The sequence below is a fragment of the Amblyomma mixtum genome, chromosome 8 (assembly GCF_055824585.1).
Source record: "Amblyomma mixtum isolate Tamu chromosome 8, ASM5582458v1, whole genome shotgun sequence".
Classification (NCBI taxonomy): domain Eukaryota; kingdom Metazoa; phylum Arthropoda; class Arachnida; order Ixodida; family Ixodidae; genus Amblyomma; species Amblyomma mixtum.
The window spans coordinates 75,543,344-75,568,212 of record NC_143019.1 but is presented as its reverse complement, the minus strand read 5'-3'; the positions used below and the strand labels follow the sequence as shown (position 1 = coordinate 75,568,212).

Below are 24,869 nucleotides of genomic sequence, written 5' to 3'. Positions count from 1 at the left end.
TCGAATTCGCAGCTTTCACCCAGCTCTGTTGGGTATGTCGGGCATCGAGGCACTCGTAAATTTCCCTGAAAGACGCACAAATAACGACAAGGAGTTACTACGATGACACCTGGTCCGACTGTGCAATTGCAGGAACTCGGTAACAGTGGAAAGTAAACAGAATAATTTTACCTTTGTGTTTTAAACACGAAAATCCTTTCCTGCACCCTCTGTTCTTGCGGCAACAGAGGTCACGATATCTTCCTTGCGGCGAATGAGCGACGCCAGCGCCATTGGCTGCAGTGGTGGACCACGCGCCCAACATTGCGTTTTCGACTATCCAGAGGGAGGTCAGGGGACCGCTCCAAATAATTAGAACATTTGTCCTCACCTTTCGAGTCGTTTTGGTCTCTAGGGATGCCGTAATTTTCCCAGTAAAGCTGCGAAGGAAACCCCTTTGCCTGGTTACTTTTGGCTAAGACGGTACGCATACATTTGAAAAATGAGAACTTTTTGGTCAGGTCGCTTGAGATGAAGACAGAAACGTTTAATTACGCATTTTTCGCCAAGTTGTAATGACCACATGATGCAATGACATGATGAGCACGGTGGGCATGTAAATGGAGGACAGAGTAGATTGAGACCCCAGGTTCGGACTCTCCCGCAAATCTAATTTATCGCGGGTTAAATTCAGGAAAGGTGGAAAAAGGGCTCGGAAAGGAGGCGGGGGGTGAATCGTTAGATCGAGATTTGCTTCCTCAATAAATAAACGTCTCTATAACACGCCGCCCCTAGACACATGCGAGCAGGGACGCGCGCTCTCATTGCGCCCTCAGTATTCCTGTTTCTTTTTTTTTTGCCTAATATGAAAACTTTTCCTGGTGGCTATTGTGTATAGGTTTCAATAGGTCAGCAGATGAGTTATGACACATTCGGTTTGGTTTGATACGCTTAACGGCCCAAACCGGCTCGGGCTATCAGGGACGCAGTAGTGAAGGGTTCCGGAAATTTCGACCACCTGGGGTTATTTAACATGCACTGACATCGCACAGTACACGGGCCTCTAGCATTTCGCCTCTACCGCAAATGAGACCGGAGCGGCCGGGAGCGAGCCCGCAACTTTCGCGTACGGTGCGACGTCAGTGCACGTTAAGGAACCCCAGGTGGATGAAACCATCCGGAGTCCTCCTCTATGGCTCCCGTAATATGCTTAGTCGCTTCGAGAGGTTAAACTTGTAAACCCAACGAAATATGCCATAATCCTGTTTGCTGGCACATTCGAACCTATACACGTTTTTCAATACGGTTTGCACTGCTTGGCAACATTAAACTCTATAGAACACACTCCTTTTCCAGTCCATTTTCCTTCCCTGTCGGAAGCGGGCGTCCATCTCTATCCATGTGGCACGGCTGCCGTCCAAGCGCGAGATTTCAACAAGCACAATTAATGAGACCGCAAAAAAAAACAGCAACAGAAAAATAAAATCACACGCCCTATGCTAAAGGCGTTTGAACTCGTCGGCACAGCTCCAGTACACGCTTCGGGGCCTACAGCTGCGCTGAATGAGATTGCAGGAAATTGTACAGACGGCACGAGCTGGCCTGCGACTTTTTTGTTGTGCGACACGCGGGTAGACATCTGCGTGCTGTGCGCGAACACTCTGACCCTGTTAGCGGATGGAATCGGGCCCATTAGTCCCGTATGAGCGTGCAGACCCCTGCGACAAGTGCTGCGTTGACAGCGTTTAAGTGTTGCCAGCATGGCGTTCTCGTTCGCGAGCGAGACGAATGAGTGCACTTGAAGGCCAGCGAACAGCTTGGCGTTGCCCCTATCGACAACTAGCGGGAGACTGATGGCGAGTTGAGTGTCTTCCGGAGGGCGAGGGCTTTTGCTGTGTGAGCTTCATTCTGCTGTGTGAGCTTCATTATAGAAGTTTTAATGAAGTTTTAATGAGCTTCATTCGCAAGCGGTGGACATTGACGACGCCTGCAGCGGACACCCAGCCGACGGTGCGAAGGTGAGAGCTATACCGTGCATTGTGGTGAGATCCTGGCTACCATGCTGTCATGAGCGAAACCATCACCTAAGCCAGTGAAAGCTATTTATTTATTTATTTATTTATTTATTTATTTATTTATTTATTTATTTATTTATTTATTTATTTATTTATTTATTTATTTATTTATTTATTTATTTATTTATTTATTTATTTATTTCACATACTTTCAGGGCCCGAAGGCATTACAGAAAGGAGTGGTACAACAAAAAAAATACAGTGCATAGTTATACAAAATAAGTTATATGATGGCAAAAAACAGTTTTCTTGAAGTTCTCAACATCGGTAATGGCAGCGATGGAGGGAGGAAGGTCGTTCCAGTCAACGCTGGTTTTAGGAATAAAAGAATCATGACACAATTTGGTTCTCGAAAATGGAACACCGACTTTAAATATATGATCGGAACGGGATGAAATGTATGAAGGGCTCGAAAAAAGATGATCCTTTAACAGGGGGTTATGGTGATACAGTCTGTGGAAAAGACATAGTCGAAAACACTTCCGGCGCGAAGAAAGGTCTGGTAAGGCAAGTGTGTTTTTCATAGAAGTAATTTTTCATAGAATAATTTACAGCGAGTATGGAAGAAATATGGATCAAGTTTGCATGAAACGAGGAGATAACTTGTCTATTTAGGCGTGCTAAGAAAGGTGATCAATTTATCATGCCGCCAAGCTGTACAAGTATATTAGTATTTCAAATCAACAACTGACTGGTTCAAATGACAGGGACGTAAGAATGGAGACAACACCAGCACCATATGATAGTTGGCTGAAATCGCTCAGCTCACTTGATGTTTCCTGTAGACACCGGATGTTAGTAGAAGTATTAGTAGTAATGTCTGGAGTAGCATGCCAGGCCTATAAGCAGGCAGACCTCTCCATTATCCATTAAAGTCTCATTCCTTTTTATTAGTAGTAATGCTTTATTCAAAAAACAGTAATAATAAAAGGAACGAAAAGATTTTTGCTAGTCCCGGCATCTGCCATCGCTACGGGAAGCACCTGAGCTGGGGCAGCGGAAGTAAAGGGATGGCAGGCCCACCGGAGAGATGAAATGAAAGAGGTGACAGGACAGGCAGAAAGGATAACGGGAGAGAATATTTAGTACTGCGTTTTTTGGGCAATAAACACCTTACTTTAAATACTGGTTTAAAGGTAATGAAAACCATGCTTGCTAAGTGTAGCTCCTAATTCATTCATGAAGACATTTTGGTTTTCAAAAAAGTTCCGAAATTCTCGAATATACAAGAAGAGCATTTCATTCTTTACAGTTCTTGGCCACTCCAGCCGAGCATTCAAAAGCTATCCCTAACTCCTTCTTGAAGAGAGCTGAAGTGCTGTTCATTCCTGAGAAGCATACGTTGTATGGTTTAAACGTTGGAAACGTAGCGAATGTCAGTTTCAAAGATGGAAAGTCTTTTCGTTTCCATTTGACGTTTTTGGAGCACGAACAATCAACCCAAAATGCACACAAAAGTTGGGGAAATCATACTCCCGTTATCAGTAACACAATAAAGCGCTAAGGGATAGACACTGACTGGCTAAATACTTGGAAATGCCAACCGTCTGGTGCCTAAAACATAAAAGTGTCCTCAATGGTAGCCTAATCGCAAAGAATCGGCCTGCGGGAGGTACTGGGTTCGAGCCTTGTCGCCATCGAATACTACGGTATTTCCTGGTCGGCCCGGGCTACGTGGGTACAAGTGTCCTCCAGTCTGGTGCTTGGCTTTTTGTAGAAGAACGTGAAATATTTTAAGGAGTATGTTTTGTTATCGTGCTGAAGGCATTACTACACATCAATCACCAAGTGGTATTTGCCTGTAAGCGCTAAATAATCTATAACTAAATTTCTTGTTTCGCCTATTGCGGTTTCAGCAATCGAGAGGCGGCTATGGCCCCAAAGGCGGGTACAGGTCACGTGAGGCAAGTAGAAAACAGCAATATAATCGCCGATTGTTCGCTCATGATTACGGCTGTTGACAAAGGCTGGTGTTCGCGTTGTAGCGAGTAAAACCGTCAAATAAGTGATTATATTGTAAGCACAACATGCGACTTTCGTCTTCATCTGTACATATCCATCATCATCGCTCATCTTCTTCGATGGGTTGGTCGCCATATTTGCGGGTGCCATTGAAGGTCGCTCAATCATGCGCTCTGCCTCCCGCCTCACAATATCGGTGTTTCCTTCATGCCTCACGTGTCCTATAATGACCTTTGACGTCATAGACGGCGCTCCGATTTTCAAACGAAAACAAGTGAGAGATATATCCAGTTATAAATTATTCAGTGGTTGTAGGCGAACACCGTTTGGGGATCTATGTGCACTAACACCTTAGGCATCATTACAAAGAAAAAGTGTCAATACTATTTAAAGAAAGGTTTGACTGCAGGTGTGTGCGACCATAGCGAGAAACGTGCAGGACTACGAACTGGTTCCATCTGAAGAAAGCTGATTCAAAGCCCTAATGGTTTTTACGCTGTCCCTAGCAACTACTCCGTCATGTACTAAAAACGTGCGAAAACTGGCTTCTTCAGCTGCTCACTTAGGTGCTCCGTATCACTCTCCGGACTTCAAAGGGCCCATGGCCTGTTTTGGACATGGCAAGTAAAGAAAGGCCTGTTGCGTCGATCAGGCCTTTATATTGGTCGCTACTAAATATCAGAGCGAAGGCGCGTAATAAGGCGCGGAGAATTCAAATCAAAGCCTCTTCACGCTCGCTTTCGGCAAAGAAAATCTCTGCATTCTCTACGTTGGGGCCCATGATTTCGCTGAGCTACTACAGAGAATTTCATCATACCCAGCAATTATAGACAAAAGCATTTTTGAACTGCAAACCGTGTATGAACCCAAAATTTTCATATATTGTATGGTTTCACTATACTATTCAATATACCCGGAGATCACCCGACGAAGCTCTTATTTTTTTTATTGCCAAAGCAATACTACTACGCCAGTTCTAGCCGTTCGTCGCGTGGTCCGTGGACCACCCTGTTCCTCGAGGAGCCGTCGCCGCGCCTAACAGATGGCGTGACGACAGCCTCTCCGTTGCTATGGCGACGCTTGACGGCAGCTTGCTCTGTCCACCGCAGCCAGGAGCAGCTGATCGTGCCGCGCTCCTCGAGGAGTGTCGCCATGGAAGTCAGCGACGAAGAGTCTATATCTGAATCTAGTTGCTCTACTGCTTCTGAAGAGTTTAACTCTAAGCCGACTGCCAAGCAAGCTAGAAAGAATGCAAGAAACTGGTTACAACGTGCCCAAGAAACAGAAGAACAACGAGAAGAACGACTGCGGAAACGACGAGAAGCCGAAGTAGCTAAACGAGCTGTATCGAGTTCAGAAGCGAGGATTAGGCAAGCTAAACGAATGAAGCCAAGCGGAAAACATGCCCAGGAAACAGAGGAACAATGAGGTGAACGTTTGCGAAATTGACGAGAATGAGAAGCGGCTAAGCAAGCTAAGCTTTCGCAACCAACCAGGTTTAACCAGAGCTAAACCACGCCATTTTTTTTCTACTAACGTTGTTGCTATCGTTACAAGCGTTCTCTATGGAATGAAGCATTGCCTTCAATATTTCCACACAAGTATGTTTACAATTTTACAAGTTTACAATTTTCAAATTTTTGTGTCCCAGAAAGTTGGACATGGTAATTGATCTATCATTATGGTTCCCCGGAGAATGACGGACGATATCTCATTTTCTGCTATTTGTTATCGCCTTTATCGTGGCGCCGCCCTTTTCGCACCCTCCCCTCCAAAAATGAAACAAACACGGCGGTTTTAAAAGCTTGAGGGTAATAACGAATTAACGTGCGGTAGCACCATTAGCCGTGGTTTCAATGGTTTGCATCTTAACTTTTTATGATTTCGTTTAATTTGAACTGGCTTTCCGTGGCTGATATATCATATATGACGTAATTTTACGTGATATTGCATCACTTCTGACTTGTACTACAGTTTAGTTGGTCATTCACTGCATTCATAAATCGCTTGGAGTCCTCGTATCCCCCCTGGCGCAGTGGTGCCGCGGTTAAGCGATGCTCCACTGCCCTGCGATGGCAGGTCTTGCCAACTGTGGGGCTTGCGCGGCCCATGTTGCTCTTCGCAAGTAACCTCCAGCGACCAATTATTAATTTAACTCCCACCTACCACGGTGCGCACTTTGCTTATAATCCGATGGGCAGGTGGTAATAACGTCACAAGGTCAAGTGACCTACGCGGCCCAACTGCCTCCCTGGCGGTTGGCACTCAGCTCTTCGGAGGGACCAGATATGCAGACACAACGGCTTTAGGCGGAATGGAAGCCTTTCTAGTAAGCCTTTAAAAGCGCTAAAAGCGTACATTTTATTTGCTTGCTGTTGTACATTTATGACAGTGCTTGGTATTAGTACAATTCTGTCCTTTGAATGTTGTTCACTTCTTTCATTTCTTAGTCTTTTACCGCCAGCACGTGCTCATCGACTGGTCAGAAAACTCCTCGCGCAATTCCGCGCCGCATCCAATGCTGGTAAACCGTGCTGCACACGTACCATAGCATCGAGAAGCGAAAAGCCGTAAAAAAAAATTGTGTGGTATTAGCTCTGGTTAAACCTGGTTGGTTGCTAAAGCTTAGCTTGCTTAGCTGCTTCGGCTTCTCGTCGTTTCCGCAGTCGTTCTTTTCATTGTTCTTCCGTTTCTTGGGCACGTTGTAACCTCTTTCTTGCATTCTTCCTACCTTCCTTGGCAGTCGCCTTAGAGTTCAACTGTTCAGAAGCAGTAGAGCAACTAGATTGTTAAACTGTTCAGAAGCAGTAGAGCAACTAGATTCAGATATAGACTCTTGTTTGATGACTTCCATGGCGAGACTCCTCGAGGAGCGCGGCAGGACCAGCGGCTCCTGGCTGCGGTGGAAAGAGCAAGCTGCCGTCAAGCGTCGCCATAGCAACGGAGAGGATGACACCACGACATCTATTAGGCGCGGCGGCGGCTCCTCGAAGAGCAGGGGGGTCCACGGACCACGCGACGAGCGGTTAGACCTGGCGTAGTATTGCTTTCACAATAAAAAGAATTGGAGGGGACACTTGAGCTCTGCCTTAAAGGTGCCACGAGATGGCGTAATTGGTTCATTACCATATATGCACAATTGTTCCTTCTCGAGTTTACATTCATACATCCCTGGGAGTCCTCATACACTTCCTGGCGCAGTCGTGCAGCGCTTAAGCGATGCGCCACTGCCCTGCGATGGCAGATGCTCCCAGTGGCGGGCCTTGTGCGACCCAGGTTGCCCTTCCCAAGCGAGCAACCGTTAATTTAACTGCCGCCTGCCCGAGTGACCAGTTTGCTCACTATCCGGTTGGTGGGTTGTGATGACGCCGGAAGGTTACGTGACCTATGTGGCCCACCAGCCTCCTAGGTTGCTTTATAGGCGCCACCTGCCAGTGCCATGTGTGTGATTTTACGCCGAAAACGCCCACAGGGACAATACCGTCACCCTATGTTCTGGTGAACGGGGCCTTTAATACTGTCGAGTAAATATAGACACACAGGAGCACAAAAGCAAGTATCCCATATGCCTGCTTCCAGAGGCGCGTGGAAAAGATAAAAAAATTGCCTGGCTTAGCTTACGGTTAAGCCTAGGATGCGAAGCATACCGCCGGCGGAGGCTGCGCGTCCGCAAGCGAGCGCACGAGTTGAGCCCCAGCTTTCACAGCTGTTGTGACGTCAGCGCCCCTAGCGGAAGGAGCGGGAGTTAGGCCGCCGGTGGAGGCTGCGCGTCCGCAAGCGAGCGCACGAGTTGAGCCCCAGCTTTCACAGCTGTCATATCACGTGGTGCGCCGATGTAGGTCAAGTGGTAGCTACGCGGCCGCGCGCGGCGCCGCAAGGAAGAGCTCGGTTGTGCGGCTAGCATGCTTCGCATAAAAAGCAGAAGCGACACAGGCTGGATGAGCGAGTGTCCTTTTTCTCGCCGTTCTGTATTCGCACACGTTCCTGCTTTAGCATCCGCCATAAAGGACGCATTTGCACGGCATCTGCTCGCAATATTTGTGTTTTACTCTAACTATACTTTCCCTGTGTTTCGTTCTTCTGGAACTGTAAGCGTAAGCATTGCTCGCGCGTTGGCATGAGACCCCTAGTCGGACGAAATTGTGGATTTGTCCCTTGCAAAATGAAGCAATTGAAAGCCATCTCTTTTTTTACCCGCCGACAGTGTATTTAAAAAATTTTACGTTGCAGTGGCCGGAGAAAAAATAAGTCTAAGTAATTAAGCAGTCAGCGAAAATGACGGCACGAAAAGTGCTCGTAAAGAGCAGACTGTTCATTTCTTCTAGTAAAAGGTGCGATGAATATGAGAGAGTCATGCTACGTATTTTGACCGAAAATATTATGCGCCCGAACTTTGCTGCCCTGAAGCAACGGGTGCCTAATTTCGCGACACGTTGCAGACTATCCTATTCTCGTAAATGTAGAACAAAGTATTGGAGAAACCTTAGGATGGGAAAGTAGATTTCAAACTCCTTTTAATGTTTAGTATTTAGACAAGAAACAATATTTAGTTGGCCCAGACTAAGAAGACTGTTCGATCTCTACCAAAGCTTGTCCGGAACTTGGCTCACTTCGCCTGGTAGCATTTTATGCTGAAAATCAAAGAAGGAAAGCGTATTGTCTTTCAGGCATATTAAAGAGCGTATTCTGGCAACGGAGCGCTAGACAAAGGCGGGTGGGGAAAGACAGTCGTTATGCAAAGATGAGCGCATATATTTTTTTTTATAAATAAAAGGCCGCCTGAGGAAGACGTTTGGGTGATACGCCGGCAGCATAAGGGGGTCTTCCCTCCACCTTCGTCCCCTTCCCTATTTCCTCTTGCAGCAGTTTTCTAACTTCAACATTATACTGAACAAATTCACCCCAACCACCAACTTCAAGGAGTGGGTCCACTTCCCAGTCAAGATGCGCTGTTCAGTGAACGCGCTGAGCGACTTCGTCTTTGTATTCCGAGACTCAGTGTTGTGTTAGTAAATAATAAATACATTGTTACCCATTGTAACTGTCGTAACAGCCCGTTTCTATCATTATCAGCGTATCACAGAGCAGGACCACGGCAGAAGAAAAGGCACCAAACGCATCTTGTCCGCTTTTTTCCGAAGCAAAGAGGCCGGACTCGAGCTTGCAGGGGCTCCCAGGGGTCGTCATGCTGTGGAGCATGCTGAGGGCCTGGTTCAAGGCGACGACTGTGCTCCGCGCTCTTCGGCCTGCCTACAGCCGGCTGATTTTCCTGCTCATCGGAGCTTGCGACCTGCTGTGGATGTGTATCCGGATAGGAGTCGCGGTGTGCCTCAAGGGACGCTCCGTGCTCGAGGTTAGGGAGCGCCTGGAAGAACCCGAGTGCCTCAGAGACCCGGCTCTTGGACGTCACGAGTTCGTCACTCTCGAAGTAAGTTTGCGCAGCCGTCCGCCATAGGTTGTTCTTGCCAGTAGTACAAGAGGCGCCGGAGAGCTGAGACACTTTGTAGGCTGGGTTTAAAGTTCAAGTTGCGTTCACAAGCTGCCTGAAAAAAGAGGGAAAATGTCCTCCTAACCATCTAATTGTGGAGCCTGCAAAGTGGTCCTGACACAAATCATGAATTTTTTTTGAAAATGATGGAATGCGTCCCCATCTGTGTACAGATGCGGCGTTCCAGAGTGTAGGCTCTGTACCGGTACTGCTCCTCATCCATACAAAAATGTGGCATGGCCGGCTATGGGTAATTGGACAAAATAGCTATAAACCTTTCCCATAGCCGTCTATAGCTGAAGTTTTGAGGCGGATATGCTTTTCTATAGACGGCTAAAAACATATGCTTGGTTCCGTAGGTATAGCTCTAGTAGCATAGTTTTTTCAACTGGCAATAAGCACCACTTTAGGGGTGTACATGTATACCCCAAAGAGTGTAATCGCGATTACACTCTTCGTATAAGAGTGTCAGGATTTCACATCTGATAAAACTTCTGAGGAGTGTTTTCTCGGAAGGCTACCTGATTTTTCGGGCCACTGTCCCTGGCTAGTAAATTTCAAGTTTTTCTTTGGCACTCTAGTTGGCCCTATGAAGGCCTTGGTATTCGAAACCCTATAAATTGTGTTTGATTAGTATTTTTTCGCAGTTCGGTCGCATAAGCTATAGCTGCTGCTAGCAAATGAAGGGCGCAACGCCCAGAGCCGTTGCTCGTTATAAGCGTCCACTGCTGGCCCGATATTTCGCTATTGTACGCTGTACTGTCAAGACTGCTAAAGAGGCGAGTGGTGAATCCTCCTCACGTGCTAGTTGCTTTTGTGGCCCAGTCAACAAATGTTGCCAACAAATGTTGCCAACAGACTCCAAATGCTTTGGTGAATACACCCCATCAAACGTCTTTGAGCCAGACTGTCCAAGAGTTGAATCTAGCGTACTTAAACTCATTTTCTCTGCCTCTTTCATCATGATATGGTCGTTGAAAAAAAGAAAAGGATAGTGCATTACAAATAAAAGAAAGTAGGTTTAGTCTTTGTCTTGCAGTCGTTTATCATTACGGCACTTATTGAAAAAGCTATCTGTAGGATACATGTAGCTAGCGCCAAAAACGAGGACCAAGGTGGGAGAAAGACACAACACGACCGCCTTTCTCACACCTTAGTCCTCATGTTTCGCGCTAACTACATCATAAATAAGATTCAACTCGCCCAACTTTCCACCTTACTGTTGTAGCATACAGAATTACAGAGATAAGTGGGAGAAAAAGGGGGGGGGGGATGTTCACCGGTAGATGAAACCAGTTTGCTATCTTGCACTGGGGGTAAGGGATGTGGGGATATAAAGATGAGGGAGAAAAGGGAGCGACAAAAGCAGAAGGCGAAAAAGGCTTCGGCAAAGTCGCAGCCTGCCGTGCGAGACCGACACTCTTAAGAATAGCAGGAGGGCCTGGCAGGCCCTCACCGCCGATGATCGCCGTGGCTAGCGTCCGACAATCTTTAACTGCGTTAGCGGGCGTGAATCGATGTGTTCCTGCGCACAGCGTAGACATAGATAATGGCGGCAATTTAATTAAGGCTAAATTGGCGGCGAAATACCCCATATTTTTTCCAATGCTCTTTGGGAAAGTGGGTTTCGCGCTTGATTTGTGTAAAATCTCGTGGCGGCCCTTCTCAGCACTATTAACTGCACTCAAAATATGGCGGGAGGGTGGTATGTTCCTAACCAGCATGGAGCAGTTTTGGTGGTGTAAATGCTATAGCGAGAGCTTTTGATGCTAGCGTCATCTCGATGCAGATGGTCTACCTGGAAATACCGTGAATATTTATATCACCATTGAGTGTCATTTAGCGAAGCGAACTTCACTTAAACTGATGCTCAGTGCGACGGCGCTTAGCTTTGTTTAGACAGGCAGTGAGAGAAAGAGAGCTTTTTAACGAAAAACAGAGATTTTAGCCGGCGTGAGTATTCGCTGACATGCTACTCTGCGTATGGCAGGGAATAGGGGAGTGAAAATGGAAGAAGGCTTAATGCAGCTGCCCATTTATCAAGCTATGGCGCATCAAGCACTGTGCGCCAAAACAAAACACCAAATTGTGCTTTCTATCTTGGAAGCACTGCAAACAGAAAACCTGGAGGTCTTCTAAGTTATCACGAAGACGTGATGAACAGTGATGAACGTGATGTCCGTGATTCTCGGACATATCGTTTTAAGAGGGGGCTGTATGATTACGGACTCTACGTTTGTTCGCACGATATCAAGTAAAACTCCACCTCGACGTATTCTTACCAAATCCTCACAATTCTACTTCACCGCCTACTCGCCCCTCTGTCCCAACGCATGCTAAGAGAGTGCAGGGAATGTCAGTGGCAAAGCGCTCCACTCGTTCGGCCAATGGCGTCGACTGCAGCAAGACTCGCTTTTCTTTCAAGGCGGGAACAATGACGATCCAGGCGGCTTAACAGTTGCTGTTCTGCTTTCTCGTTAATAAACTGCAGCATAGCTGTCAGCTTGGCAGTTCCCGCCTGTGTTTCCTTATCATTCTGTGTTTCCTTCTCACGGCGCCTTTAAACACGAGAGGTTTAGTACCCCCATGCCGGAAAAAACAGTTAGCGACCGTTTAAAGCCTCGCAGCCGAAGCAGCCGGAGCTTGAAGATGGCATGTGGAATGTGGCGCCTGCCAAATAGGTCACGTGACCTTGTGACGCTGTCAGAGTTTACCCACCTAATTGTAGGCAAACTGTCCACCGTGGCAGGCGGCAGTTTTAAGTAAAGACTGGTCGCGACAGGGTGCTCGCGAAGAGCAACCTGGGTTGCAGTGGCAGCGCTTGCCGTTGCAGCACAGTGGAGTGTCGCTAACCGCTGCACCACTCTTCCAGGACTGATATGAGAACTCCCAGGTATCTATCAATATAAAATTAAGCTGAAGTGCCCCCTTCGTTTTCTTTTTGAGGAATCGGCTAATTCATGCCCGGAACGCCCGGTGGCACCCAAATACACACCGCGAAGGCATGCTTCACGTATATTCTGCCATGATAAACCGGCCAATATTCACTTCTGCTCGGTACATGCAGGGGAGGAAGAAGTTTCACTGCGCTGGCAGAGCGCACCGTACGTCAGATGCCAAGCAGATGAAATGACACGTCACCTCAGATGAAGCGCGTCAGATGCAGCGTAGCGCTACTTTAGTTTTGCTTTAATTAAAGGAAACGTAATTCACGATTGCGTGTGACCTTCAGTTCTTGGGAACATTTAAAAAATTTAATGCCCTGACTGCGCTCAAAGAGACGTTTAATCTTCGCAGCACAAATTTCTCGTTTTTTGTTTTTGCTTTTCAGTAAGTCTTCTAGATAATTTTTGTCTGCTAAACTTCCTGTGTGAACTGAGCTGTGCTGACACATAGCGGGAAGCTATTTACGTCAGCTCCAGCTTTAGTTACGGACAACGCAGCAAGCAATGGAAAGAAAAATGATAGCTGCAACGTTAAGAGACCGGAAGCGGGCAAATTGGGTGAGGGAACAAACGCGGGTTAATGACATCCAAATCTAAATCACGAGGAAGAAATGGGCTTGGGCAGGGCCTGTAATGTCACGGCAGGGTAACCGCTGGTCCTTAAGGGTAACGCGGGGGTTACAAGAGAAGGCAAGCGTAGCAGGGGGTGGTAGAAAGTTAGGTGGGCGGATGAGATTGAGTTAGCGAGGATACGGTAGCCGCAGCTGGCAAAAGAGAGGGTTAAATGGAGAGACACGGGAGAGGCATTTGCCCTGAAGTGGGCGTGGTCAAGCTCATGATGACGATTTTTATCCGAGCGACGCAGAGCACTCGTTCCGCCGAAGCCGCCTGGAGAATAGAACGAGAATGGCCGTGCGCTCATGCACACGAAGGAAAATGATTTGAGAGGGCCGAATAAAGCGGGCTTTGTAATGTTGAGCGCAACAGCAGCCTTAGTTAGCATATCGGTTAAATATGTCCTAATTTTCAATATGTAAGGCGTTTGAGCAGATTGATCGCGCAAGTGTTCTCCGTAATATTACAGTCGTCACTGAACTCCCGCTGTCAAGTGCTTACGGGAAGTGAGTTAGGCAGATAAGTCTTATTTATTTGGGTGCAGGGCGAATTATTTCAGATTTAACGGTAGAGTGTAATGTGCACACTGACGATCATGTATCATCATCATCATCATCATCAGCCTGACTACGCCCACTGCAGGGCAAACGCCTCTTTCATGTCTCTCTAATTAACCCTGTCCTTCGCCGTTGCGGCCACCGTATTCCCGCAAATTTCTTAATCTCACCCGGCCACCTAACTTTCTGCCGCCCCCTGCTACGCTTGCCTTTTCTTGGAATCCTGGAAAAGCCCACTGCACTGCATACCCTTAACAATTGGTTGCGAGTGTACAAATAAAACGCCTTTAGACCTCTCATAGAGCGGCCTATTATCAATAATAAACTGAAAGCGAAAGAACTCAGAATATGAAAATAAGGACACGTAAAATATTTATACATAGTATCATTATTAAGGGAGTAATTACTCATTGACATCCACCCGAGCGCAGCCTTACGGCTACAAAGGAAAGCTATACAGCTTTCTCAGAAACTTCGTAGTTAAAGAAAAATTCGCCCTGGTCCGGGGATCGAACCCGGGACCACCGCTTCACCGGAGCAGTCGCTCTACCAATTGAGCTAACCGGGACGGCAAGCTTATGGTAGGGCGAGAGCGAATTGATCAATAACTCGAAGTGGGAACAGTGTTTGTAAGTTATAATAAGGTAAAAAAGAAGAGATTTGGTTAAGAGTACTTATTTTGCTGTAAAAGTTAGCAAATGCAGTCAACTAGACATTGAATACAGATGGAATTTCCTGATCAGGCAGGATTGAAAAAGTATAAAACAAATTTCTCAACGACCTTCTTGTTAAATAAAACATGTAGCAAAATTTGATTATCTATCTACTTATAAAACGCCGGATATAACTCTTCGTTGCAGCTCAAAGGACAAGTCGCCTGTCAGTGAATACAGAGCTCTACAGTGTATATCGGTACTTTGGGATATATGTCAATGACTGGTATTTTAGCTTAAAAAGGCTAAGCGCTGACCTTTTTACCTCCGAACGTTTTCTCTATGCTAGCTTCCTTTTTCTGTAGCCTGAGACTGTGCTTTCTATCTAGGCATTTCGGTCATGTATCTGGCTTGCCATCTGGGCGATCCAAATGGCGGCTGACTTTAACTTGCATTTGGCAGTGTTACTGCCAACTGGAGTTCAGTTCTGCTTAGTGTAGCTGCCTCAGTTGAAACAATTACCTTACAAGACGGCATTCTACTGAAAGGTCTCCGCCGTGTCGGCCAATTGGATCACACTTCCTCTTTCCAGATGTCCTTAAATCGCTTGAAAGATCACTTTCTTGACTAGTAGAGACATCAAAACCTTCGCTAAACCAATGCCTGTAAAGAATGCGTACATGTTGTTTATCACGTGAATTTTGTTGCCTGACTTCCGCCAATAGTTCTACGTTAACGACGTTGACTACAGCTCCGCTGAGCGCCAGACGAAAAGTTAAACTGTCGCTGAGTCGAACACCAGTTAGAACTCGTTGCGTCACCTGGTTATAAGATACAGCCACGCTTGCAGGCTCTCGCGCCATATTCTTCTACTAACCGGTGCAGAAAAATTTGTCGCAGCCTGAGCGTTTGTCCAAAGTTTCAAATTTCGGAAACTGACTCGTGGTGTGTTTTCGAATTGAGTGTTTCTAAAAGCATATGCACGGTGTGTAGCTCACACTAATTTTTTTTTTCTCATCTGGTTTTGAAGGACGGAGTGACGCTGCATTACGTCTCTGCCGGGGAGCGAGACAGGCCCCTGGTGCTTCTGCTGCACGGCTTCCCCGACTCCTGGTACACGTGGCACAAGCAGATCGTTGAGCTCAAGAAACACTTCTGGTAACTGGGCTGCCTCCCATTGAAATGCACCGCCAGTTAAGCGAATCGGATATCCTCGTTTTCGGAGATTTAAGGAAAATGAAGGGCATGAAACCAAAAGAGTTTAAAATGCACACAAGTGCTCACCCATAAAAGTTTCTTTCTGAATCATGTCACATAATGCGAAGCTTCTTTTTGCACGTCTTCAGATTAGTGTTATTTAATTAAAGGCGCAGACTCTCAGACTTGATGAAGTTTCATGGCGCAAGGGCGTCTGTAACCAAAGAGCGCTATGACACAAAGTTTTTCTCTTCTACTCAATTTGGGGTCAAAGAACCATTTCCGAAGCATTTCATCCTAAAGAAGCCGAGAACCAGGCAGGGGAAAGCTTGTACCCATTGTACCAGCCGTGGGTACAGGGGATCGAACCCTGCACTGTCCCCATGCGAGGCGGATGCTCAGAGCACTAGGCCACAGCTGCGGTCGGAGACTCTCTGTCTTACCATTTCCGGTTCGTCACCGTTGCACGCTACTAGATTCTCCGTAACTATAATGAGGATATCACGCCATCTATCGTGCAATGTACTGAAGTTTCCCGAAAGCGCACTTGCATTTTTTAGAGAGTTGTGAATGACCTTTAAAGGGAGCACATCCCAGTGCTTCGACCAATCTAATCCTGTGCGACCAGTTCTCGCCACGTACCGAAGAAAATACGGATGGTGCCAGCACATGCCGCACAGAATGGTGTGACGTACATCTCTGCCCGACGCCACCGTCATCACCTCCGCCGGCCACCACGTCGAAAAACAAATTAAAGCTGGTTTCTGGCCGGGTTAATTGACAACCTATTTGAAATGAAAACTGAATGGGCTCGGGAAGGGCACATAATTCAGAGGCAAGATAAACGCTGGTCCTCAAGGGTAACGGACTGGATTCGAAGGGAAGGCAAGCGTAGCAAGGGGCGGCAGAAAGTTAGGCGGGCAGATGAGATTACGAAGTTTGCGGGGATAGAGTGGTCGCAGCTGACACAGTAAAATGTTTATCGGAGAGATATTGGAGAGGCCATTGTCGTGTAGTGGGTGTAGTCAGGCTGCTGCTGATGATGATGGCTGTCCGTGGTGATGAATGACTCCACGGCATCTGTGTTCTGAGGGTTCACGTGCATTATGTAATGACTGCTTCTCAAGGGGCGCTTTCGCCTCGCCTATCAAGTTCCACCATAACTATGCGCGCGCATGTGGGGCTGTAGAGTGGAACTTGGGCTCCATCGCGCTGCGCGACGACTTCGCCCACCACGGGACCGCGAACGCGCTGTTTTGATGCATGCGCTGCTCCGGTGGCAGCGCACCACGTAGGCGCCAAAGGGTGCGTTGAAAATTTCGACAAGGTTCGCTTAAAGGTGCACTGAAGAGGAATCTGAACTCGTCTTTTTGCCGCGGGAACTCAATCTACACGTTCCAACATTCTTGGAAACTTCGATTTATTGCCATGTGTGGCCGATTTTCCTTATTAAATCGAATTAACGTCCGGCTCCTGCCTTTTTTTTTTTAATTCTCCCTCGTACGGTGTGTGGCGTCTACCAACGCGTAGAGTGCCTTTCAGCCAGTCACGCGGCGGCTTGCCGCTCTGCCATCGGCGGAGTAATACCTAGTAGTCCGTAGAAGCAAATAGTCCGCTCGTATTTTTATTTCTGCGGGCTTATTTTGCGGCTATATTATCTGCGAATGAAACTATTTATTCACGGAAACCTAAAAAACAAAATAAAGCGAAAGCAAAGCCTCCGCGGAGCTGCCTGCAAGGCACTCCACGCGTTGGTCGACTCCGCCCACCGTACGAGGGAGAACTAAAAAAAAAGGCGGGAGCCGGACGTTAATTCTATTTAATTAGGAAAATAAGCCACACAGGGCAATAAATCGCAGTTTCTAAGAATGCTCAGAACGTGTAGATTGAGTTCCCGCGGCAAAAAGACGAGTTCAGATTCCTCTTCAGTGCACCTTTAAGTTCGCCTGCGTGTTTCCTCCGTCCTGGCGCAGAGATCACCCACGGCGCGCAGACAACGGGAGCTAAAAGCATTTCGCGTTTAAAAAAAAAAACGACACTGCATAAACCTTACAGTTGAGATTTATGTCACGCCGCTAGCGTGTCAGAAGCATTAAGTGAAGTAAACGAAGGGCGACGGTAGGGGCTGTGAAAGTAGAAACAAAACGTGTTTATAAGTCAACACCACTCCTAATCGTTCGGTTATCACTGTTGCTCGCCGCCACATATTAGGAGCAGGTTCCTTGCGAGCAATGCTTTCCTGTCTCTGCCAGTGATACAACAATGATACAATACCTCCCGTATCAACGCTACGACCTCTGTTTGAGATATCCATAGCTCCTGCGTCAGCTGGTCTATGCGTTTTACAAAGGTTGTTACCGCGATGAAAATCTGCGCCGCAAGCATTGCCAGCCGTGGTGCTCTAGGCAACCCTCATGTATCTGCACGGCGCGGGCGTGTGGTTCTGTGCAGTCCTTTATGCACTTGCAGGTCTGCCCTGTAGAACTGTAGATACGTGGAGAGGTATGTTGAGTTTCCTATGATATCTGCATGTAAGCCGGTGCTTGCTTAACTCGGTTAAAGCTTATGGACGAAAGTAAGGGAGTGAGAGGATAGCGCCTTCCAATAAAGTCGTTAATATCTCGAGCTCAGAAGGGGCACAACCTGTTTCCCTAAACCATTCCGTAAGTTCTCTAGCTAAACATTTGGGGAATGTCACGCTGTATCTGTTGCTTCAGCTCTCCATGTGCTTAGGGGTGGTATAAATCACTCCTCTATGCACAACAACAGTAACAACTGTTTAGAGAGACAACTTAATTTGGTACTCGCGGCGAATGAATAACGCTTAAAATGTGTAGTTCTTACTTAAAAGAGTGTTTTATTTATTGAAAATTACCGAAAAAGCTTGGTGTTATATAGTAACAACATAAATATGATTTTGGCCTCCACTGAGAGCACCTGCCTTTGTCCAGGGTCGTGGCGCTTGACATGCGAGGATATGGACAGTCATCGAAGCCCACCAACATTGAAGCCTACCAAGTATCATATCTCATCGAGGACATCAAAGACCTTCTGAAGTCGCTGGGTGAGGCAAAAAACAGCTACTTGCGCAGTTCCCGATAACCTGTAATAAAACAAGCCAACAATTTAAAAAGATGCCACGGGCAGTAAACAAGGAATAATTCGGTGTGGTGAGCCGTCACAAGCCATGACACCCAGAATTCACAGGAAAATCGGAACATTAACCGGCATGTACCCATCTGCCAGAAAGATACACTTGTTTGCATGGACGTAACTCGCGGCAGAAAATAAAAATACGAGTGGTAAGGGAAGGAAAAAAAATGTGGTACTGCAGCAATCGTAACAGACAGGATTGCTCTACTGAGAGTAACGCCGTCATGTAGTTTTGAACTGCTGTAATCAGGATGTAGATGAGCCTTATGTAAAAATACTGGAAGATATATATATATATATATATATATATATATATATATATATATATATATATATATATATATATATATATATATATATATATAACGGCTGCACAGCCGCCATGTCCACCATAAAGTCAGCAATAAAATTCCAGCAAGGAAGGGTGTCAGGCAGGGAGACACGATCACGCCACTGCTTTTCAACGCCTTTTTACCGGATGTATTAAGAGGCCTGGATTGGAAAAGTTGGGGATAAGACATAATGGAGAATATAAGTAATCTCTGATTCGCTGATGACATTGCCTTGCCAAGTCACTCAGTGGATGAATTGCAAAGAGCGATCAATGATTTAAACAGGCAGAGCAGAACAGTGGGTCAAAAAATTAATTTGCAGGAAACAAAAGTAATCTTCAACAGCCTCGGAGGAGAACAGTAGCTTACATTTGGTAGCAAGGCAATGAAGTGTTAAAAGAATACGCATACATAGGGCAGGTAGGGACCGCCGATCCGGATCATGAGAATGAAGTATCTAGAAGAATAAGAATGGAGTGGAGTGCATTTGGAAGGTTTTCTCAGATCATGAATGGCATCTATATTTGCCAATATTCCTCAGAAAAATAATACCATCGATAATAAAAAAATTAAAATCTACAGGTGAAACATAACGTATATTGCTTTAGCCTGAGAACGCTGTGCCAGATGTGAGTGGAGGTTCTTTTAGAGTGTCTATGTAAGGAGGGGGGGGGGGGGGGGAATTACAATTGGCTAAAATTGGAGAGTTGAAAGAAAAGCGACTGAAAAAAGGATTAAAAGGAACAGGCCTGTCCACTAGCTCGAGCTGCGCCACAACCGCTGCCACTTTCAGACGGATTAGTTTCGAAAGAAAAATGAGAGGAAAGGTTGAAAGAAGTGAGGAAAATATTTCGGGTATATTTTGGAAGGAGCATACCTAGACTGCACAGAAAAAAAATTGCAAGCCCTCAGATTATTTATTTTGCCACTTTTACAGATATGTCCACATCATGACAACGCTTTTTCAGGGTCTCAAATTTATTTTGACTTTCCTCTTTCAGGATAGGTCATTATGCAAACAAATCAGCATAGTTTCCATGGTTGGCACAAAACGACACGCTATAGACTTTAAAGTAAAGCAGCAGAGGCTATAGTGGCACGAGGCTCGATCCTCTGAGCAAATAACTCAGTATTTGCTGATGAAGTTTCCAGTTGTTGTATCTTCTGAAATAAAATCTAAAACGACATCTATTCTGTCGAGTAGTAAACTTATGACACAAGGAAAGAAAGGAAAGCTGACCAAAGGCCACGGTACACATCTTTAGACATTTCTCCTTTCATAAAGAACCCGAAACGTCTTAAAATTTCTGACCGCTGTTCTTGGTCAGCGTTCTTTTCTTGTGATATGAGCTGTATCTTTTTGCACGTTCTTAATTATTGCTTTTGTAATAGACCGCATCGGCGTCTCAGCACGCGACACTATTTGGAAAACGGCGAAGACATAAATATAAACCGCTATTTTTCGCTAACTTTCGCGCTTGGCGTGTATATGCTAGAAATAAACGGCGCGCTACCAGGGCATTCCGATAACATTCGAGTTCTCAGTGCATGTTATCAAGGTGCCGTTCTGTATGTTTATATTAAAGTGTGCAATCAACAGTTGTACATTGCAGTTTTCATTGCCACGAACAACACTTTGCGGGATGTAAAAATACAAGCAGCGGCAAGAATTTTCTTTGAGCCGACTATCATGACAAGACAGTTTATCTTAAGATCGCCAGTTGACGCTTTGGACTGTTATAGACAGTTTGCGTTGAACAAAATTATCACTGGTATCTTAATTATGCGTGGCGCTGTACTCTACCGTACTTGTCGGCAATTGAACTGAGTTATCTTGGGAGAACGAACAGATTAAAAAGCTCACGGGCTAAGGCTTGAACACTACAATTGTCACAGTTGTCAAGATAATGCTTGCTATTCGATCCAGGTAGGGACACGGCCAGCCTTGTGGGCCACGACTGGGGCGCTGTGGTGTCGTGGTGCTTCGCCAACCGTTACCCGCACATGGTGGACCGACTGGTCACCATCAACGGTGGCCACCCGGACGCCGTGAAGCAACAGCTCGAGAGCAGCCTAGAGCAGATGATCCGGTCTCGGTGAGGGAGACTTCGTGTCCCACAGTTACTTCGGCAAGCCGGTTAAAACAGAACATGATGCAAGCAGCAAGCTGCCGATCACGTCGTTAGCGTCTCAAGGCTTGCTACGGTAATGACAGCCAAGCGCTATTCAGCAACTTGCTGCCCCGCATGTGCTCTGGCCCAACTACACAAAGCATTTGGGCATACCGCTTTAGTCATCGCATGCGACAAAGGGCTTAACTCTCTATTCAAGCTGGTATTCTGCGTACCTCTTATTTGTACCGTGATAATGGGCCTTTCTTACAGTACTGTATTAAAGCATTTTTTTGCAAAAGCGGCAAAACACTGAAATCAAACGACGTCCCGCCGACCGTTCTCCAGCGCTTGTCGTGTGTGCTTCTATCTATTAATCCTGTATGCTGGTGCTAAGTGTCAAGGATATATCGCCAACTCGAAGAACTTTCTGGATTATTTTGAAAGCCTCAGCATTCTGGGATAAATTGTGTACGCATAAGAACCTGCGCAACTGCGGATTTCAGTCATGGAGAGCCTGGTTCCTAATGAAAAGATTAAAGTCCTTTTCTTTCCTGCCAATAGCCGCGATGTCGTTGTTGTCTTAGTGAAATAGCACATACCCATGAAAGGGGATTGGTCAGGGTTCAGTGAGGATTAGTGAGTGACCTTTTTTTCTTTCTCTTCAGCTACATGGTCGCGTACCAGTGTCCCATCATCCCTGAGACATTTCTTTCTATGGACGCCTTCACTCAGCTGAGAAACCTGTGGAGAAGCAACCACGGAGACGAAGGGATCTCTGCGCTCCATTACATGTTCTCGAAGCCAGGTATTCTGTGGAACTAGTTTCTTTCTTTGCAAGAATCACCCAAGGTAGAGTACACTTGTTATAAGAGAGTGACTATTTATTAGCATTCACCCAAGCACAGTCATAAGTCTGCAAAGGAAAGCTATGAAGCTTTCAGAGAGCTTCGTATTTTAGGAAAATTTCGTCCTGGCCTGGCGAAGTCGTATAGAATTTGTATGGCGTCCCTCAAAGCCTGAGTCGTTTTGGGACGTTAAAACCCCACAAACCAGAACTTGTATGCAAGCGTTGAAGCTTTCTTTTGAAGCCGTATGGACGTGCTAGAATGGATGCTAAATTGTAATTATTCGTTTATTGCACTTTTTCAGAATTGCGTGTTGTTTTTCTGTAATTATTAACCTTTCGCAGACCTTGTATCATGCAAAATGAGCCAGCTTCTGAACTGTGCCAGATATGCACATCAGGGCTACTTCCTCAAAAAGAAGAGCAAATGCTTACACCTGTAAGCAGAAGAACTGGAATGGAAGAACCAGCTGTAATTGCGTTCCATCACGCGCATTCTTTATTATTCTTTATTATTATTCCATTCTTTATTGTGTCCTCAAGCGCACGTGCAACCCGACGGAACCACCCATTAAACATTGTTCCCTTCAAACCACATATAGATTGTTTTAAATTTTCTTTTTTTCCGCTAACTGTTGAAATTTGGAATTGATTCGACGGCTCAATTCGTTTATTGCCAATTGAAGAGTTGGTTGTTCAGTTGCCTGACAATTTGACCTGTTAATATGTTTTTAATACTTCTGTATTATCTGTCTCTATGCTTCCCATGTTATTTGTTTTTACTAATGTATTTACCCACCCCTGCTATGTCTCTCCTCAGAGACAGCAGTATTTGTAAATAAATAAATAAAATATTAGCTAGAACCAAGGTTTCTCTGCACAACGTAGACCTCCAAGAAATATTCTCAGCCCAACGGAGTCTACAATGCCTGATGGTGCTCGGCTGATCTGTTTTATCGAGGGACATCTTTGCTGTTTCATCAAGTGGCTCCTAGGATCTTAGTGGGAGCCATTTCATTCTTTCTTTCTGAGCGCATACAGAGACCGCCTGTGTTTACAACTACGGATTGTCTAATAGCGCCCAGAGATCACGCAGGTTGGTCAAGTTACTCGTCACTGACTATGTTAGAGAAAAGAATGACGTTTTGGAAACGCCATGGCATCACTCTTCACAATGAGGCAAGCGGCGGACGTATCCCGGTTCTTGTAGCACTTAGAAGCGTTTTTAGTCATTTAGCATAGATAGGATACAAGGTGTCATTGTTCTTGCTAAGTGTGTTAGGCGTTGTCTGGATGATTAGTGACACGAGCTTTTAGTATCATTTACGGCATTTACGGCGCCGGTAGTTCGTTAGCGTACATAAGCGAAACAAAAAACTTCACGAGACGCCTGAGAGAACGCCGGAACGGCGTGCGAAACGAAAAAGTACCAACGAACGCAATCGCCGAACATGCAAAGTGGCTACGAGATTAACTGGGGCCAAGCGAAGATAGTGACAACAGAAAAGAATGTATCAGCCGGCCTAACTTCGAGTCACTGAATATCCAGACAACGCCTAATACACTTAGCAAGAATGATGACACCTTTCATCCTGTCTATGATAAATCACTAGAAATGCTTCAAAGTGCTACAAAACTCCGGATACTCCCGCCGGTTGCTTCACTGTGAAGAATGGAGCCGCAGTGCTCCCGAAACGTCATTTATTCCGATACAGTCAGTGACCAGTGAACTTCATCAACAATGATTCCTGACCTGACGGTATGCTGCCAAACCATCGACTCATCACGCAGGTGCCCTCACGGCGGCCATCAACTACTACCGGGCCGTCTACTGCAAAGAGCGGCAGCTGAAGGCCACGCAATTTCGTCAGCTGAACGTTCCCGCGCTCGTCCTATGGGGCTCCCAGGACCCGTACCTTACTCCCGGAGTCGCCGAGCTCAGCTACCGCCAATCCACTCAGGGCTGCCTCCACTACCTTCGAGACTCAGGTCACTGGCCGCATTTGGAACAACCGTCCGCGGTCAACGAAGTCGTCGCCGCGTTCCTCGCTCCCAGCGCGGTGAATGATGGAGCCATGTGGGCACCGCTCCGGCGCTGTCGGTCGTCGCTATGAAAGGGCGAGAACTATTCATAGGTCTTCAGTTTGGTTGTGAACTGAAAGCTATGGGCAGGAATTTGCAAGAATTTTTTTTCTCAAGCGAATATTTTGCGCTTCATGATGGACTGCTGCAGCTTTTGGCGTTGTGGGTGATAGACAGCCAGCTATCTCACTCGCCGGCTGTTCTATCAAAGGCGGGGATGACAAATGACGAGGAGGCAGAAGAGTGAAGCTCGAAAATTACAGCTACGAAATGCAACATTAATGCTGATTGGAAGCGTGCAGTTCAAGGGCGATGTGTAGATTTATAAAATAAAAAAAGCATTTCATCTATATCACCCACGACTAACGCAATCATTATAAACTGGACCCTCTGATTCCCCCTTTGCCTAGTCTACTTCCCTGCCTCACATCTTTAAAGCGATGGTATAGCACTACACGGAAAACTTTTTCGGTATTTACAGCGCTGTTGCCGCTCTAGTCGCCATATTAAAAGACCGAAGCAGAAACCTCATTGAGGTTCCCGATCACATGGTTCCCTTCTGGTGGATACCATTAAACGACTGGTAATAAATAGTGGCGAGCATTTGTGCGCGAATAGATTATGCCACTTGTCTGATCGTGTGTCTCTAGGGGCTAATAAACAACGAACCAGCCCAAGATTACTACACAAGCCATAGGCTTGGGTGTATATGTTTATTCTAATAGACCGGCAACACCTGTGCGAAGTAAGTTCAGTAAACATATTTTTGTTATAAGCCATTAAAATATTCCAGCGCAAAATGCGCTCGAAGAATAAAGACAGATGAACAAGATCAGAGACTGAGTGTATCGCTGTTTCAAAAATACACAGGGC

At 46.1% G+C, this 24,869-nt stretch overlaps 1 protein-coding gene across 1 annotated transcript; it reads left to right on the top strand.

The window, feature by feature from the left end:
• Positions 1-9,201: 9,201 nt before the first annotated feature.
• On the top strand, positions 9,202-24,028 carry LOC149333046 (epoxide hydrolase 3-like). Its single transcript, XM_089557620.1, has 6 exons — positions 9,202-9,444; positions 15,305-15,432; positions 18,423-18,535; positions 20,884-21,052; positions 21,736-21,875; positions 23,706-24,028. The coding sequence occupies exons 1-6, from the start codon at positions 9,202-9,204 to the stop codon at positions 24,026-24,028; spliced, it is 1,116 nt and encodes a 371-aa protein (XP_089413746.1).
• The last annotated feature ends 841 nt before the right edge of the window (positions 24,029-24,869 follow it).